The 18,885-nt window shown below is 38.2% G+C and overlaps 1 protein-coding gene across 2 annotated transcripts in view; it reads left to right on the top strand.

Moving 5' to 3' along the window:
• The window catches only part of OSBPL10 (oxysterol binding protein like 10), a 114,166-nt gene that overhangs the window by 67,297 nt on the left and 27,984 nt on the right, over nt 1-18,885 (top strand). The window contains exon 6 of one of the 2 annotated variants that reach the window (XM_085051174.1): nt 6,191-6,345. In XM_085051174.1, coding sequence (XP_084907300.1) covers nt 6,191-6,345 — 155 coding nt within the window. The remainder of the gene's footprint in view (nt 1-6,190; nt 6,346-18,885) is intronic. The other variant, XM_085051175.1, reaches the window with a different exon arrangement.

Here is an 18,885-nt window from a genome sequence, read left to right as displayed (position 1 = left end):
TGTGTGGTGTAAAGATGCTAGTGGGAACTGTGGGGCAGAATGCATGGATAGAGACAAGATGGGAATTTGATAATTTGTTTTCTTGCTTCTAGCCTACAGTTCACTGAAGGAATCCAGTCCAGCCAGGCAGCACAGTCTTCCTTGTGTGGAGTGTGACAAATAGGCAATTGCTTAGCTTGAGTGATTTGAACCTACCCTTGAGTTTGCTTTCCTTCAGCATCCCAAGCTCTCACTATTATGCCATAGAGACAACTGCCTTATAAGCAGACATATATCTACTCAATTTGCTCTCTTTGTACCTTTCCATGTGTTGTTGGGGTCTTTTTACCCGATAATGCAAGGTTTGCTGACTTCCCTGTGCACTGGAGGCCTTGCAGTCTTACTGCCTCTAAAGCAAGGGCTTAAAAGTGGCTGAGAGTTTCTGACCTAGTACTTAGGGAATGTACTCATGAAGATTATTATTAAATAGTAGCTATTTTAAACAGATTTACAGACATTTATTGTTTTCAACAAGAGAAAAGAGTGTCTCCTTTCTTTTGACAGAAATATTTTTATTGCTTTGTTTTCCAGTAATTTGAGTAAAAAGAAAGCAGCTTGGCATTCACTTGAGTGGAATCTTGTCCAGAATCTACAGTTGTGTAGGTCATGACTTCAAATATTTTTATGGCATCTATTCTAGTAGAGTAGTTTAAGGATGACATTATTTCTTCGTATTTCTCACAAGTTGTCAGTCTTAGACCTCAAGCCTACAAACAGACATGGAGATTAAACTGAAGTCTTCAATCTTGTCTTGAAGGCAAGTCAATAATTTTTTAAATTTCTTCTCTGAAGCTTCATGGAAGGGCTTTTGTGATTTTCTTTTTTGGAAGTACATCAACAAGAACAGCCAGTGAAGCAAAATCCTCTCTGTCTGTCTCTGTTTCTACTTGAGTCAAAATAGTGTCAAATCACGTCAAAAATAATTTCTAGCTGTCATTATTAAAGGTATGAGCATTGATCAGTGGCTAAATTCTTTGTAATTTTTTTTTCTTTAATTGAAAGATATGCCAGAGAAGGGTATTATTAGCTGGAAGTGTTGGTTACACATAGTGTGAGTTGAGGATGAGAGATTGCATCTCTACAAGCTTTTTTGGGTTTGGGAATTCTGGGGGTTTTTTGTAGGATGGAGGAAAACGTCAAGGCCTTTCTTTTTGACCAGGAGTATTGCCACTTAGGTACATATAAAGTATTTGCTGATCAGCATTAAGTGCCTTCTGACAAGCTTGAGTTCATTTGGCATGAAGGCAGGGGGCAGGTAACTTTGAAAATAAAAATGTGGAGAAGAAACTTCTGTCTTCATTTGTAACTTTTAAAGTTCTAGTGTTATTTTTTTCCAACTCTGCAGCCTCTGGCAGAAGAGTATCTCCAGAGCCTGTTGACTGCTATTGTGAACATTCTTCCCTCCCAGACTGTGAACAGAGTAAACTTGAATGTTTGTTTTAATGTGGCTCTACCAGCGTATGCTGTGTTTTAGGTCTGTTTTTTTTTTAAATTCTGTTGTTTTGGCAGGCAGAATCCTCTCTTGTAGTAGCAGCCTGCACAGATCAATCAGTTCTTTTAATCTGTGTTTCACATTAGCCATTCATTTACTGAATAAAGCATCTTCCTGATAGGAATTCCCTCTTATATTTTTCTGTCTCTCCCTTGCCCACTTTTCCAAACTGTAAAATGTTTCATTTTTATGAAGATTTTTGAAAACAAAAGCCAAACTCATTCTTACTATGGATTTTCTGAAGTTCATTTTAATGTGCAAATGATGCTGATTTGGGCTACCATGGAAGCAAATGGATCAGAAGTGATTCTGGAATTAGGGAAGGGATATACTTGAGCTTTATATTCTCTATTGCCTCATTTTTGGAGAAAATAAATAGACAGGAAAGACAAAATCTAGATGCTGTCAATTTGGTGACAGATGACACCTAGGAATTCTCTTGCAGCTGAGATGACAGGAGAGAAAAATGAGCAGATAAGTCCTTGTTTGTGCTTGAATGCATGTGGGCAGGGAAGAGTGGGGAGAAAAGACAAGAGAGAGCATGTTCTTTGCTACTGGTATATTTTACTGAACTTGGCTTGGTCAGACAGTTCTCCCTTAGTTGCACCATCACCAAAATTGCTTCAGTCAAGAATAACCAGAACAATATCTAAAGGCTAAAACATATTCTTCTTTCATTGAAAGATAACATTCTTTTCTAGTCCCCACACAACATTAGCAAATACAATCTCATGTGAAAAGCAGATAGGCAGCTGCCACTTGCTGTTGCTGGTTCAGTGTGCTGTAGGGATTCGGTGGAGAGACAAAACTCTTGCATCTGTTTCTGGCAGGGGAAGGAATCCATATCTAATACTGGTTTTTCCTCAAGGCCTGCCATTGCATTGTTAAGGGGATATTTGTTAGAGTGTATTTAAAATACGTCATAACAGTGTTATCAATAGATGTTATTTTACAATTGTGCCAGGGAAGACATGTAGGGGTTTTTTTTTGTAGTTGCCTAAGCTAGACCAGAGGACTTAAAATTAGAAGGGTTTTTGTTACAGAATTGAGGTAGGTGTTAAGCATATTTCATGCATCAATTATCACGCAAATGTGAGTTTGAAGGTACATTAGGTACCCAGAAAATCAAAACCAGCAAAAGAAGGTTATCAACAGTGCTTGACTGAAAAATCTCCTGTAAACCTTCTCTTTGGAGAGAGTTCCCCCCAGCTGCTGTATGCACCTGTAGAGGGAATGACATTTCTCCTGAGGGCACTTGTGTGGGATACAGCCTGATACCCTCTGAAACAGATGTTTGTGTACTGTAGCACTGCTCTAGGGGAAGGACAAGTAGGTTGTGTCTGGATGCTGTACTTTGCTTAGGTAGAAGTGTTCTCATGTGCTTTGGTATACTTGCCTGCTGAGTGTTTGTCACAGTGGAAGCTAGTGTTGAGGGGAAGAGGGAAAGAAGATTATTTTTGGGTATTTTCTCTAAGAACTCTTGTTTTGTGTATATATATATATGCTCTGAACTTTCAGAGGAATCAGACTTGGGTTTTCACTCCTGGAACTGCAGAACCAACATCGTGCAGGTAGAAGAGATCTGGCTGCTTTCACTACTTGTGTATTTGGTATATTCTAATTTTTGCATTGTTTACTGCAGAAACAGATGTTTTGTTTTAATTAGTGTAGTGCTTTGCGTAGTCTTAAAGCAAATAGTAAAGTAGCTATGTAGCTGTGGATGCTTTCATGCAATTTGTGACTGCCTTTCTGGAGAATTCCTTTAGAGCTCTGAAATGTATCAAAATAGATTAGAATTTACCTTTCTGTCAGTTGTCTTTGGCTATGACTGAGAACAGAGAAAAAAATATGGTTAAAAAATCCCAAACCAATGACAGCAGTTTCTTCCTATTCTTATCCTACTCGGAACATAAATTTTCTCATGTTTAGTTTTTATATTTTTGTTTAGTCTTTACAGGTATTGAACTAGTGATAGACATTTTTGAGTCGCATAAAGTGGCAGAGATGGCAACTCCATAGGATCAGATTATTTACAGATGGCAGCTCAGTCTGTGGAGATTAAGTTCCAGTAAAACAATCAGGTTAGAAATGGCACACACAACTATACCTGTACTATTTTGTGATAAGAGTAATTTGTGCTACTGCAGATGAGAACATTTTAGGTGTGTTGAAAAACTGAAAAAAACCTCTGAAAAACTGTACCGAAAAGTTTTGGAAAAATGATAATGTGAATAAAGTAGGAACCATATTGTTGTGACCTTTCACTTTCTACATAGAGATTGCATTCTAGGCTTAGTTGATTTTAAGATAATTTCTGGTGAGTTCTCTCATCAGACATTGCTTTTGCCTGAAAGGTGGACTGCCATGTTAGATTTATGGTGAGTCCCTTGGGATGGTATGAGAATGCTAACATCTCAGAGTAAGATTTGTAGATTGAAGATCATCACAAATTCCTGGATGGCACCTTGAAACTAGGCATGAATTTTTTTTAACTTGTTCAGAGAGATAACCTTTTATTTGTTTAGATTTCTGTGCTGTATGACTTAATATATCTCTCTGCATATTTCTTTTCTGCAAAGTGGTCAAATTCCGGACAGAAAGTTTAACAAAACAGTTTTTCTCAAATGCAGAAGTGTTGAGGAGGTGCATGTGCTTTATTATTGCTTGGACTTTAACTCTTGGCGTCCTATTGATGTTGGCTAGGTCATAATGTGTTTTTAAGATCTGTTTAAAATTTGATTAAGCTGACAAGATTTGTTGTTTTGTGAGGGTTGCATTGCCCCTGGGACAGGAGCGAAAACATGCTTGCCTAGTTCTAACAGTTTCTATTTCTCTAAGAGACTCTAAAGTGTGCAGAGAAAGACGAAAAGGCTTTTTTTTGCAGTGTGTTTCCACTGAAGAGGAAAACTAGTACAGTGTTTTTAAAAAATATCCATATGATGATGAATTAAATGTTCACACTTAAAAATTTCCCCTGAAGTGAGGTATTTCTTCATGTGGGAGCTTTTTATTGTGCTTATTTGCATAAACTAGATTAAAAAACCCAAACAAACAGTTTACAGTGAAGGCCAAATAAATTGTTGGTGCAGAGAGAAAGTGGATAGCCCAAGGAAATGATCGGATGACATATTTTCTAAGATTGGCTTAAAGACAAGTCAGTTTAATTTTTTTTTCGTGTTTCTCTAGTAGGAAAATAGCAGCAGTAATCCATTATTCAGCTTTTTTGACAGGGAGAAACAGAAAAGTAGATCGAGATCTGTTACTGCAAAATAATGAAGAGTGAGAAGCATAATTTGACAGCAGAGAGAGCCACAGAAATGTTCTTCCTTTGGCAAGGGGAATTTAGTGTAATTGAATGAAATACACATTTAAAAAAAGAAAAAAAGCTGGATTTTTCCCTGTTGGTTACTCAGATCTTTGAAAATCATTTTATACTTAACCGTTTGCTTACACTTTCCTCATGCTCTCTTCAGCAAAAGGTGGCGCCACAAAAGCACCCTAAGCAAGTAGATCTGAACTTTTGCCACGTCTTCATAACTTAGTGCCATTTTAGATGAGAGGAATGTTCAGTAACTATTTTGTCTCTAGAATTTGGTAAGAGTTCAGCTATGGGATTTGTGGTCCATTTTTCAATAATGGAAGTGTTAATGTAACACTACACAGCGTAGCCTCTCCAGATCAAACCATTTACTTCAATTAGGAGGCAATCTCTGGTAACCCTGGTGATATGGAGAGGAGAAATTGCATGTTCTTTAATGTACTTCATGTTGCTCTGCGTCATCTTAAAAACTTGTCAGTGATGAGAGGAGATCCTCCCTGTGGCACTAATTGTGTATTCATATACAAATTATGGTAATGACTGAAGAGCTGTGATTTTCTTACCCATAGCTCTACATTTTATAGCAGCGTGTAATTAATAGCTGAAATTTTAAGTCTTGTGCTCAGGGCTACTGATTTGACTGTTGAGACTATGTGTTAGGGAGGAACAACTGTGCACTTGCTTTAGCTGATCATTCTTTCTGTCATGGCATCCTTAAATACAGACCCATCCAGGAAGTCAAGTGCCCCCAGAAATAAGGGTTGTTCTGATGCCTGTTTCTGTTTGATTCATATTTAATTTGTATCTTTCTAATGAGACTTCTTTTAAACTGTGATCTTGGGAGCAGTAAAGCATTTTAGTACTTAAATCCAGAAAAAACTTTTAGTAGTACAGACAGAAATAAAATACAGCTGCTAGGTTTAAAACTCCGATTTCAGGCAGAGGAAATGGATGGTTTACTTGGTTAACTTCATAACTATGAAAATAGTGGGTAGAGAATACTTGCTTAATTACCAAGGTGTGCCAGATAGAATTATGCATAAGGATTTTACAGTCTGGTGGTCGGAGTAACATTCATTGACTTAAAAAAATCACAGATAAATCGGCCTATAAGATGCTTACTTTGGTTATTTGGGTTTTTTCCTGCTTCCAAAGGGAGGGGTATCATTTGAGATACTGTGTAAGCTACTTCAGAGAGTACAAGATCATTTGTTACTAATGTGAAGATGTGCATGGAAGCATACAGGAGATACAACTCATTTGTATCGGTAGAATGGTGAGGTGAATGGAAGAAATCTGTAATCTTTCTCTTGCAAGCTGATACCTATTTTCTGCTTCAGAAGGTATCCTGGGATGGTCTGGGCCCAAGTCACACTCCACAGAGCAACTGAAAAATGGTGCCCTCAGCTCCTTATCATCTGCTAGTGCCAACATTACATGGGCAATAGTTCCATCTGCAGCCCAGGATGCGCAGGCACTACAACCAAACACTGAGGTAAGCATGCTTGGTCTCTGTAGGTCGTTGGCTAGATGCAAACCATGTGTGATGGTGGATGCTTTCATTGATTAATTATTGTATTTCGTCTTTATAGTATACTCTTTGTTTGAAGTTACTTGTGAAAATGATAAGTTTCATGCAAATATGCACTCAAAAAACTTGAAAAATATGTTGATGATATTGGTCTGTGCTTTTGCTTCTCTGAGGTACTTAGATCAGCAAACGTTGGCAAGTGTACAGTCTCCTTCCTGATCTGAAAAGCAATCAACAGGCTGTCAGTACATGTTTCTATCTTCTGGTGCCAAAACCCCTTATTTATTTATTTTTCGTTCTGGTTTGAGTTAGACAGGAGACACTAGGAACGCAACATTTGCTTGCTGCTTGTTCTTCCTGTTTGCTCTTGGGCATCTCTTGAGTATAGCTGACTGTTCTTTGAGTTGAAAAACTATGTTATTTCCTGATCCCTTTTCCTGTTAAGTGATTATGGGCAGAAATTGTCCACATCATCCTGCATCAACCAGCTGATTTGTGCTTTTGTGGCATTTACTTGGTAAAGGGCAGTTCTGAAGCATCCACTCTTTGAGAAGACTCACAGCTGCATATCAGACATCTCACGCGCTGAAAATCTCTCATCATGACAAACTTCTTCAGCTTCTACTGTCTGCTTCAGTTACCAGTGCTGCCCAACAGGAAAACACTTCACTCTGAGACCCTACAGATTATAGGGCACCTGGAGCATGTGAGACCTGGGGAACTGGGAAGAAAGAGCTGAAGAAACTAGTGAATGCTCTTGGCAATTGGAATGGCTTAAATTTAATTACATTGCCTTTAACAAAATATGTAATGGCTGGAGACATCAATAAAGCTGTTTTTCCAGTTCTTTTGTAGTATCTTGAATTGAATATAGTTCAAAAAATTCACAGGGAAACCAGATTAATTTTTTTTAATATTACGTGTTCCTTTGGTCCTCTGTCCTCAGAAAGTAATTTTGAATTCTATTACTCCTATTGTCCTTAACCAAAATGTTTAAATTACCTGTAATTACTTTTTATTAGGAAGTTGTGTAATTTCTTTTTTCAGGTAAGACAAGTGTACTTCTTATAGTGTGTTTTTAAGACGAGGGTATTTAAGAGTATTGTTTTGGGAGTTGCTACTTACTGAACCACTGAAGTCTGTTTCATTAGGGTCTTTTAGGTTGGTTTTTTTGTTGTTGTTGTTGTTTGTTTTGTTTAATTCTTGGTCATCTACTGAAGCCAAATGGCATGTGGAAGCATGGACTTTGCAGCAAGAACATAAAAAGCAGCAGCTGATTTTACTCACATTAAGATATCGTTTTGCGGTTGAATTGAGCCATTTATGCCATGTTTTAAATGACAGTTTTTTTTAAATGAGTCCAATCCTCTCCTGTTTATTTGCTGATCAGAGACAGTGATAGCTTGTGTGTGTTGCTTGAGGTACTGCTCTGCTTGTGGAACTCAAGATTTTTTGAGAAGGGAGTACCCTTGAAGGGATGGATATAAGCAAGGAAGTGTAGCACTGTTTATTGTACAGAATCCTCAGTGCTTTGTGGGCAGTTTTCCTGAAATCAGCAGCCTGCCTCTGGAGGCCCTGGGGCATTAGCCACTAAAAAAGAAGAAAAAGAGATGGGAGGAGAAAGAGAGTAAGATTTTTCAGTTATGAAAAGGTCAGCTTGAGGTGGTGTTTTTGGTGGAAACAGTAAGTAGAAGTTTGTGGATTGGTGGAGCAACAAGAAGCAGCTGGAATCAGGCAGGTAATTTTTGTTAGGTAGTAATACAGTTTAAGGAGTGGAAATTTGGTTTTGCCTTGAGGAGGTGGCTTGAACCAGGATTCATTCCTGGAAGCTCTTTACGAGCTTGCATCTTCCCTTACAATGAATCTCTATGTGTGTAATATCTGAGATTGATACTGTTGGCTCTGAATTCGAAGCGTTTTTTAAAATATAGCTGGTACGCTTTTCAGTTTTGATAATTTTGATGACTTTCTTTGGAGAAACTTAACAGTTACCTTGGTAAGATTGCTCTCTGAGCCAGGTAGTCACCCAGGAGATGATGTCTTACACACCCAAAGTTTTCAGAGATGTTTGATTTAATGCAATTCAACAATTATGTGTGCAGGATATAATAATATTTTTAAATATATTGTGGCCTTTTGTGTCCAAGGCAAGAGCCTAGATCTGGCACTGAGTAGGCAGTTTATTTTCAAAGGTATAGAAACACTGACTGTGCTAATTATATAGTATGTGTAATAATACATAAAAGCAAATGCAAATCATCACTTGTTTGTAGTCCACATACTTTGTTGTTAGTAACAGTGGTGACATCAGTGGAGAATGAGAAAATGCTTATAGATGTTATTAGTTGACGCTTTATTAACACTGAATACCCAGATTTCTTTTTTTAATGTATCTGATAGCTTCTTTTAGAAGAAAAGAGGAATCTACAAGTGTCATTCAAATAAAGCTTATTGCTCTTTGTAATTTTCTGTTAAAGAAAACCAAACTAGGCACTGGATAATCTCTGTTTCATGAAGAAGCTGCTGGGGTATTAATGGGGCTCAACTTTGCAAATATACCTGCCAATGTAAAAGCCTTGATTTTACAGAAGTTATGAGAAGAAAGTGCTAGTTCCTGTATCAGTGCTATCAAAATTAATTCCAATCTCCTTGACTGGGTCTAGATTTTTATTTTTAAAAAAATCTGTAACTTTATGGTATAACCGCTATCTCTTAGTCAGAAGCTATACGCCAAAGGAACGGGAGAGAGCTTTTTGGCTAACTCTCAGGGTGGTATAGTAGATGTACTGACCAAAGAAATTGTGAATTGACCTCTAGTCTGAAATAGAAAATGCCATTAAATGGCTACCCCTGAGGACGAGCAGACTCAGCTGCTTGTATTACAGAACATTATAAGGAAATCATAATTTTAGGTATGTGGATCAGGAGTGATTTTAAGAAGAAGACAGAGATGTTATGCTGGGGCAGAGGGGCTGTGCGTGACTGCTGAGGAATCTTTCCCATATAGCTGCTTGCCAATGGCAGCAGTTTCCTGACACCATGAGCAAGGGGCTGAGTGTGGTTAGTGCTCACTGTGCTAATTCTCAGCACAACATTCAGACACTTTGCAGTGTGCATTAAGCAGCATCATTAACAAACCAGTGACTTGTTTTCTGCTATGGTTTTTATATGTTTATGGAGAAGTGTGGATCTTTACAATTCTCTGGAATAACAAGGTTCATCTAGTGCAATTTTATTTGAATACTTAAGCATTATTGGGGGATGTAGAAAGCTCTGGAGCTGAGCTTTGATGCGCTAGATAACCAAAGTAAAACTTTTCTTTTTGGTCTGTCACACATTAGGGTTTCAGGAATGCAGAGTTTCTTCCCTGGTGAAATAAGGTAGAAACTAAAGATTGTCCTCTTTTGATAATATGTTGGTGTTTGTGTGCTTTGTTTTATTTAGGGTGTTTCCTTCTTCCAAATGCAGGGGTATCATTTGAGATACTACTTAAACTAGTTCAGAGAATGAAAGATTCTTTGACAGAGATTATTTTCTTATGTGTTCCTTGCCTATTATTCTTTTAGAGCTGTGATGTAGGACAGCGTGAAGTTAAAGCCTATTATCTTTACTAAAAGAAACAACCCCTGACAGTTAATTTCCAGATCAAGCAATTTCGTCTCTTATTTTCTACAGAGTTTTTTTAAAATGTTTTTTAAGTCTCCAAATTTTAGTAAGGTTTTTTGTTTTTTTGTTTTTTTTTTTTTGATCTGTCCACCTGAAACATCAGATGGAAGGAGTGAGCGCTGAGCTGTGCAGAACTGTTCTCCATCTGATGTGAGCTGATGTAAAATACTCCTGTGCATCCCCTAGTGAACCACTTTGGATTTTTTAGCATACTTTGTGTTATAATTTCAAGGTAATTTTTAGGGTTTTCCCTTAAAGCAGAACACTACAAGTCTGGTGTGGAATATGCCAGAGGTACACTCTTCAGAACTGTGTTGTGAACTTGGCCTCTGTCCAGTCTGCCATAAATGGGACCCTGCTTTCTTCATTTAAGGTTTAATAATGTTGAAATTCCTTTCAAGAAGTACTGAAATTAATTAGTTTCAATCTCATAGTAAATTCAGTTGTAATAAACTTGGTGCCAAAGTAGAGTAAAGATGTGAATCACTTTCTTGGGTGAGCTACTGTTCCAGTTCAACTAATTGTCATTTTGGGTGTCAGAATTCCTCCTCTGAGCTGATAAAGTGTGACTGCAGGCCAAATGCTTCTCCTGACAGCCAAATACAAATAGGTAACAGGCTGTTCTTATGGGGGGTCTGAAAGGGAAGGAATAATTTTCTTTGGATCTAGCAGTTTAGTTAAGAATAATTTTTTAAATTGTTCTGTAGCTACATCTGCGATATAACCCTCTTCATGTGATTTTTATGCCTTAAAATGCCATGCCAGCTGATTCTTCCCATCCTGTGGATCTGGTATCTGTGCAATCTCTCTGCTTTCCTGTCCCTAACTTTCCCTTGCTTGTGTGCATGAGCAGCTGTACGCATGCTCCAAATTGAAGTGTGTTTTTAATAGGATTGAAGTTTTAGCTCTGTAGGATTGAGCCTTTAGCTCTGATTATCTAACTGCTAAACCAGGTTTTAATTGTGATAGTGATTGCAAGGGCAGTCAAGTCCAGGTTGTTAAAGATATTTTGGTCCCCTGGATGATTTGAACCATGATGTTTTCAAATGTTTTCAACTGTACTATTTAGAGGATGTACTGAATCGTTTAATTTTATAAGTTTATGTATTTTTTCCCTGTTTCTTCAGATGATAGTTTCTTTAAAGCTGTAATTTGTTTTTATCTGCATATTAGTATATATCCTAGTATGACTTTAGAGCTATTACAGAATGTATTAGAGATACTAAGAAAGAATTTTAAAAATGCTCACGCAATTTTAGAAACTAAGCTGGATGCAAGAAATTACTTCTAATTCAATATTTACCTTTCTTTATCTGTGTCTCAGCAGACTTTCCCAGGTCTGTGGATTGTTTCCTAGTTTAATTTGTTCCTATTGTCCTAATTCCCATTTGTACTTGACAGAAATGTGTATAATTGATGTTGGGAGATGAGCTTAGCCATGAACATACAGTGCTAGCCACAAGTGCAGTAATGGAAGAACAATAGATCAGGATTGGAAAGTAATGTTTGCAGTATTACAGAGTCCCTTTTCACTGTTTAGTACAGGCATTACAGGATTTCTGAATGTGCTCTGCTTTTTGTCCTCTGCATGATTAAGTACTTTTTGGGCTGAAAAGCACAGTGAATGGCTTGTAATGATTTAGCTAAATTAATCTCTAGGCAAAGATGGTACCAGTTAATCCATTCAGTATGCAGACCATCTAAAAAATGAAATCTGAGGTAATCAATTGAAGGTATATTTAAGGATAATCAAGGGAATGTATATTTTAAGGATTAAATGTACAATTAGACTAAAAGTAGAATTAAATGACCCTAAGCCTGCTACAGCAGCATTGACAATGACTAAGATAATCTAGCTAATGTTGATTTCTTTTTTTGCTAGCTTTCTGCAATAGCTACTTTGTCAGCAAACAGTCCTCTAGTAAAACTGTTTATGCAAATAATTAATAAAAATTTTATCAGCAGCCAAAACCACTACATATTATTGAGTCATTTCCACCTCCAAAATGCATGTGTGCCAGCTGCTATCTATATAATTGAGAGTAATACTCCATGTAAAAAAAAAAAAAAAAGCTTTAATACCAAATCTGCTTCTAATTTGAATAAACATGAGGTTCTGATTCATGTGGCATTCTGTAATTACTAGTGAAAGTCAGTAAAAACTAATCATTGGAATATAAAGAACTTGGGTTTCCTTGCAGTAAGGCTTAAAAATTAACTCTAAGTGGAGCAATTGCATACTCTATTCGGTATAAAACTTGTGCCCTCTGCTAAACAAACTCTGAAGTCAATCTTAATTTTATTTCAGGATTGTGTGCCAATTTGTTATGTGCCAGTTAATTTGCTTTGTGATGTCAGTTTTATTTCTTAGTATGTGTATATATGTGGATTTGGGCATACTGACATTAGAAATCTTACCCATCTCATTAAGACTGTCAGTTACTTATTTAGACTTTACTAAAGTTGGGCTGGACTCTCCTACAGGGAGAGTTTGTCTCAGGTTGGCATTGCTTTATCTTGCTTAGTGAAACGTCATCCAAACTGGCTTCAGCTGTTCTGTCTGGTCTTGATAGGAAAAAAAAAAAAGGGGTTTCAGTTTGTGCTGATGCACTGTAGTGGTTCTTTATTTGAAAAGCCCAAAATGTGGAAAGAAATCACAGCTATGGTAACAGAATTTAATTCTAAAAATTCCTCTCAGAGGAGGAGTTGGAAGGAGCAGGTGAAAAAGGCAGAACTCTTCTACATTATAGAGAGTCTGAGATGGACCAACCAATTGATTCATCAGACTGAGAGTAATTCTATCTGAATTAGAAGCTTTTCAAGTAGAGAGTTCCACTGGCTCAAGAAGTTAGACATATAAAATGAGATAATCTTCTAGGCCTAATTTGTTCCAAATATATGTTGAATGTTCTCCTGGTGATTTATGATTCGGTTTTCTTTTGAAAGACTTAAGGGTTTTTGTTTGGGTTTTTTGTTTGTTTGTGGGTTTTTTGAGTTCTGTGTTTTTATCAACAATGTGTGTAGTGGATGAGCAAAAAAATTGCAGGAAGTGTCAGGGTGGTTTAATAAATGTGTTGTCTTGTGGCAAGACTGTTAATACTGCTTGTATTAACACATCTTTACAATTTCTGTCCTCTTACAAGTATGCTGACATGTGATACTGCATGCAAGAAAATAGCACTGTGAGAACTGGATTTACATATAGATTGGTATTGCAAGACCCGATGATTGTAAAGGTTAAATTTGTAGTTGTCCATCTTTTTGGGCCCTCTTTGCATATGTGAGTGGTGTATTATTGACTAATGTGGCAGTATTTTTCTGCCATAAATTTGCTCAGCTAGCATACAAAGCGACATAAAAGAGAATTACAGCTGGCTAAATGACTTCAGCTCTGTCACTTCCTAACTTTTCAGTTACTGGGCATTGCAGGCAGAATCATAATGGAATCATAGAGTATTCTGGCTTGAAAGGGACCTGCGGAGGTCCTGCAGCTCAACGCTGCTAAAGCAGTGCTAATCAGGTCAGCTTGTCCAGCCAAATCTTGAACATCTCCCACAGTGGAGATCCCACAGCCTCTCTGCACAAAACCTTGTAATTTCTCCAGGGATTTTGTCAGTGTGAGCAAAGGGTTGTTTGATAAGGAAAGGCATCATACTCCTTGTGCTGTACTGGCTGGTGAGCAGCTAAAAGGGACCTTTCTGGGACCCTTTCTAGAAGGTGTTTGTCTTCCCTTTCTTCATGGGAATATGAGGCCTGAAGAACCAAATTTTTCAGGTTTCTCCCCAAGGATCTCATTCTAGAGACGACGCCTTGTGATATAGGGGGATATCTACAGTGTTGCTTCTGCCAGGCTTTCCCCCATGCTCCTCTCCTGCACTGTACCTGCAGCTCAGTGGAGTCTTTTGTCTCTAGCTTCCCAAAAGTTAGAAACATGTGACTTTCAGACCCATTGTAGTGTGTGAAGTGCTTCCTGGCCAGTTACTGGAATCTGTCCTGTGCTTTGTGAGCTTTGTGAGCTTGTTCACTTATTTTGGATAGTGTCAGATACTCTGTTTCTAGCCATCTTGCTTCTAAAAAATTTAATTCACAAAATAAAACTGAATATTTTTCAGGAAATTGTTCTTCTCTAGTATCTGTGTTGCATTAGGAATAGATTTTATTAAAACTATTTATGATGTGATACTCTTTATCATATGGTTGTGATTTATGTTAGCCTTCAAGGTTTTTTTGCTTTAATTTAGGACAAGTCCGTGGGGCTTTTCTCTCTGTGAATTTTGTTTTATAGTCTCATGTTACTATTTCTTCCTGATGATATGAGTGATGAAATGTATTTATTCCCAGTTCTTACTGAATTTATGCAATACTGCAAAGTCCCCTTGTATTTCAGGATTCAGATTAAACAGTTCTGTACTTCAGTAGCCCTCGTTTCATGAAAGGTGCTCACAAGCATGGGTGGACTGGTAACTGATACTTTATCTTTTCCTGTGGAGTCTGGGCTTGGGAATTAGGTGCTTTTCAGCCTGTTTTCAGAACTGACTGTCTTAGGTTTATGAAAATTGATTTTTGCAGGAGGAATTGTCTTATGAAGAAAATATGAACATGCGGGGAAAAAGTTGTCCAATGAACATTGCTTGGTGTGTAACAGGATTACAGTGCTATAGGTAACCCAGATGAGAATCTCTGTTTAACAGGATGTTCAGTCACTGATTGATTCTTTATTTTTAAACATAATCACTTTCAGAGTTAGCTTTGAATATTTTTTTTCTGAATGCGTGCACAGGCTATGCGGCAGTGTAAACATAAATGCTCTTTGTTTCATGTTACATGCGTTTGCTCCTATTCTTTAAACAAGAATCTAGTCCTTTTTCTTCTGAAGTCTCTTATTATCTGGTCCTCGTCACTGCTACATTGTTATGTTCAGCCCTAAATATAGTCAGAGGTCAGAGTAAAACACATCTGCAGAGTAGGAAAAGGAAGCTTTTTGAGCTTGTTCTTTAATGATGAAAAGAGTTCTGTTCCCAGAGATACTCCTGCAAAACATTAACAAAAAGGCATTAGTAAAGCTCTCTAAATGGTGACTGTCTGGATAATGTGCTTGTCTCCAGATGCCTGGCAGATTGTTTTTGTTGAGAAGGAAGAAGATTGCAGACCTGTTTGCCACCTACAGTAGAGGTTTTGTGATAGTTTTCTTTGCTTGCATTGTCTGTGTGTCAGCCTGTCTGTGCAGTGTTAGTATCAAGATGCATTTCTATTTTGCTTGCTTGCTTTGCAGTGATGGGATATCTCCTGAAGAAGGATAGATATTTCTGGGTTTAGTAGATGTCTCTGCTATTACACATTGTATCCAATTAATCTTGTGTGATAGACAGATTGCTTGCATTGCCACACTTTGATCCTTGCACTTGTCCCTAGCTGGAGAGATTTTCTGAACGTCAAGTATGTTTAGCATATTCAGTAAAAAAAAAAACCCCAAGCAACAAACCACAAAATGTATACAAATTATCCATACACACAAAAAAGAGATATTTTAATCTTTGATGGTCCTAGTTTGAAGAATTTTATTTTCTCTGGAGACCTGAATTACTGAACACAAATAACAAATTTGTCAAGAAAATAATTTCTGGGCACTCTGTAGACATTTCTTCCTGATGTAAGCTTTTTCTATCAAGTAATACCTGATTTGACTTATTAGCGCTGAATGATGTATCCACAGTTACGTAAACACTTTGACCCCACTGTCACAACCCAAACTCAGATGCTGCAGTTATTTACCTATTCAGATAGATATGCCTGGATTATTTTTCTTGGTATACATAGTTTAGGGTAAGTAGAAAACCTACCTATTATGCCATTTTTCCTTTGTTATATGAAGGAGAAAGTAACTGTCTTGCTGATTGGTTCTGTATGTAGAGGACAAAAGGAAAGTGGTATTTTTGCTTGTCATGGTGATGGTGTGTGTGAGTTACGGTGTGTTCACTTTTTCATTGTGGAATCCTTCTCACCTGATTCTCATCCTCTAGTACTTGCTTTGATGTTTTAAAAGTTAACTTTAATTTTGGTTCTTCATTGTTAGAGCTAAGCTCTAATGACTGAATGCTAGGAGAAGTGTGACTGTGTGGTGTGTGTTTTGGGGTTTGAGGAGGGTGAGTTCCCCCTTGAGGTGGCAGACTTTTTGCATGATAGGGAACAGCTCCTGTGAAATATTCCGAGCAATTTTTAAAAATGCAGCTGAGCGGAGCCTGCCTATTTTGCTACCTTTAAGAAACCTTTTCCAGGATGAAATGGAGGTGTACACAGGTATTAAGGTTTGCTCTCTAAATTCTTTGTTTAAGATCTGCTTCGCTTGTGAGCTCATTAGGCTTTGAAAACATCAAGCCTTGAACACTGGGCAGCCTTAAGTCTCTTCGAAAGTCACTGTAACTTTGGTATCCAGGTGCCAGCATTACAGTGGGTGTATGGGATGTCGATGTGTTTGTTTGAGGTTTTATCTTTGATCTGCTCATTCTTTGTAGGGATCAGTGACAGATAGCACCAGAAGCAAAGCATAAATAAGACTACAGTAAGATGGAGGTCAGGGCTCAAGCAATGATCTGACTTCACCACCACTTTACCAACCCCATTTTTCACCTTCCTCTGCTTACATTGTGTGATGATAAACGTTGAGAAGAGTATTTTCTGTTTTATTATATTTTATTTCAACTGTTCTTGAAGAGTAGAAAAGGTTATATGAAGAGATACAGGAGCTTGTTGGGTATTACAAAGTTTTACTGCCTTATAGTTAAGATTAGGCTTGATAATCTGTATATGACAATGCATTTAGAAGTTAGAGAAGAAGTGAGTAGATGAGGATGATTTCAGGAATGAGTCTTCACAGTAAGTAGTAAATGTGTTTCAGACTTCATTTTGTTTCAAGATTTAGGTTGAAGTAAACAAAGTTTCTCTTTAGTTTCTGTTAATTTCAGTTTTCTATATGGGAATGATTCTGCCTTTCAAAGCCTATCGTGGGTTTGTGTGGCAACATTTCTGTAGTGAGGGGGCTACAGGGTTGGTACCTGTGAGAAGCTGCTGGAAGCTTCCTCCTTGTTGGACACAGCCAATGCCAGCCTGGCTCCAGGATGCACCTGCTGCTGGCTGAGGCTGAGCCCATCACTGATGGTGGCAGTGCCTCTGGGATAACAGACTTAAGAAGGGAGGAAAAAGGGAATCCTGCAGAACAGCAGCAGAGAGAGGAGTGAGAATGTAAGAGAAGCAACTGCAGAGACCAAGGTCAGTGAAGAAGGAGGGCAAAGACATGAGATGGCCCAGCTGCTGGAGCAGGCATTCTGCAGCCCATGGTGCAGACCATGGTGAGTCAGTCTGTCCCTCTGCAGCCCCTGGAGGAACCTGTGCTTGAGCAGAAGGCTATGATTCTGTGGAAGCTTATCCTGGAATAGGTTCCTGTAGGATCAATGGACCTGAGTGGAGAGAAGCCCATGCTGGAGCAGGTTTGCTGATAGGACTTGTGACCCCCCATGGGGGACCTATGCTGGAGCAGCCTGTGCCTGAAGGATTGTACCCTGTGGAAGTGACCCATGGAGGAGCAGTTCGTGAAGAACTGCAGCCCATGGGAAGGACTCATGTTGGCCAAGTTTGTGGATGACTGTCCCCATTGGGAGGGAGTCTGTACTGGAGCAGGGGAAGAGTCTGAATTGCAGTTCCTCTCAGGCAAGGTGTGAAGTACTGACAGCAAGTCCCATTCCCTGTCCCCCTGCACCACTGTGGAGAAGCTGGTAGGAGGTAGTAAAGTTAAGCCTAGGAAGAAGTGGTGGGTGATGGTGTTCAATATTTGGTTTTATTTTCTCATTACCATACTTCTATTTCATTGGTAATAAAGGAAACTAATTTCCCCAAGTCAAGTCTGTGTTAGCCATGAGGTAATGGGTCAGTGATTTCTCCCTCTCCTTAACCTAGGAGCTCTCCATTGTATTTTCTCTTTCCTATACAGCTGAGGAGGAAAGACTGGTTTTGGTGGGCACCTGGCTCCTAGCCGAGGTCAGCCCACCACAGCAGCATGACAATATGCTAGTCTGTGTATAAAATACTTCAGTAAGTACAACTTACTGGACAAGATTCAAATCACTGCTAATGAGGGATGGGTGCAGTAAGCTTGCATGCTTTTCTGTCAGGTGCATTCTAGAGCTAGTAGTAAGTGCAATTAAATACGTGTGGTGCCTGATGGAAGAAGAGAAGACAAGTGGCGCATGCAAGCTAGTGCAGTTTTGTCATTTCTGCTCCAGTGACAAGCCCTTCAAGAATCTATCAGCTCATTAGATGTTACTACTTTGGGGTGTTCCTACTGTATGCACTTTACAAAAGGAATTCTAACTTTAGTATTGAAACTGGTGAAAATCTTACAGGGCCAATTTCTCACATTAGTGTAAATGTGCTAAAGCTCCCTGACCTTACAGAGTTATATTTAATCTTACACCCACAGAAAACCTGCTTGCAAGCTCTCAAGTTACACAAATGCAAGTGTAAATGATGCTTGCAAACCTGTGTCATTATTGAAGGGAATCTGAAAATCAAAGCGAGGCCTTTGACTTTCATGTGCACTAGTAGAACCAATGACAATTAGAGGACTCTGCAGAAAATATGACAACCCTTGTCCAGTCTGAAAAGGCTAATTCTGTTTAATATTGCTTCTAACTTATTCTGTCTTTCTCTTGATGCAGATATGTTTCATACAGTGGGGTTTTTTTTTTTAATAATTTGCATTTTTTTTAACACAGAAGGACTTAAAAGAATACTTCCCTTGAAATATTACAAAATGATATATTTTTATCTGGATGTTGTAAGTTC

The sequence above is a fragment of the Lichenostomus cassidix genome, chromosome 2 (assembly GCF_008360975.1).
Source record: "Lichenostomus cassidix isolate B80296 chromosome 2, HeHo_3.0, whole genome shotgun sequence".
Lineage (NCBI taxonomy): Eukaryota > Metazoa > Chordata > Aves > Passeriformes > Meliphagidae > Lichenostomus > Lichenostomus cassidix.
This window is presented reverse-complemented; position numbering and strand designations above follow the sequence as displayed.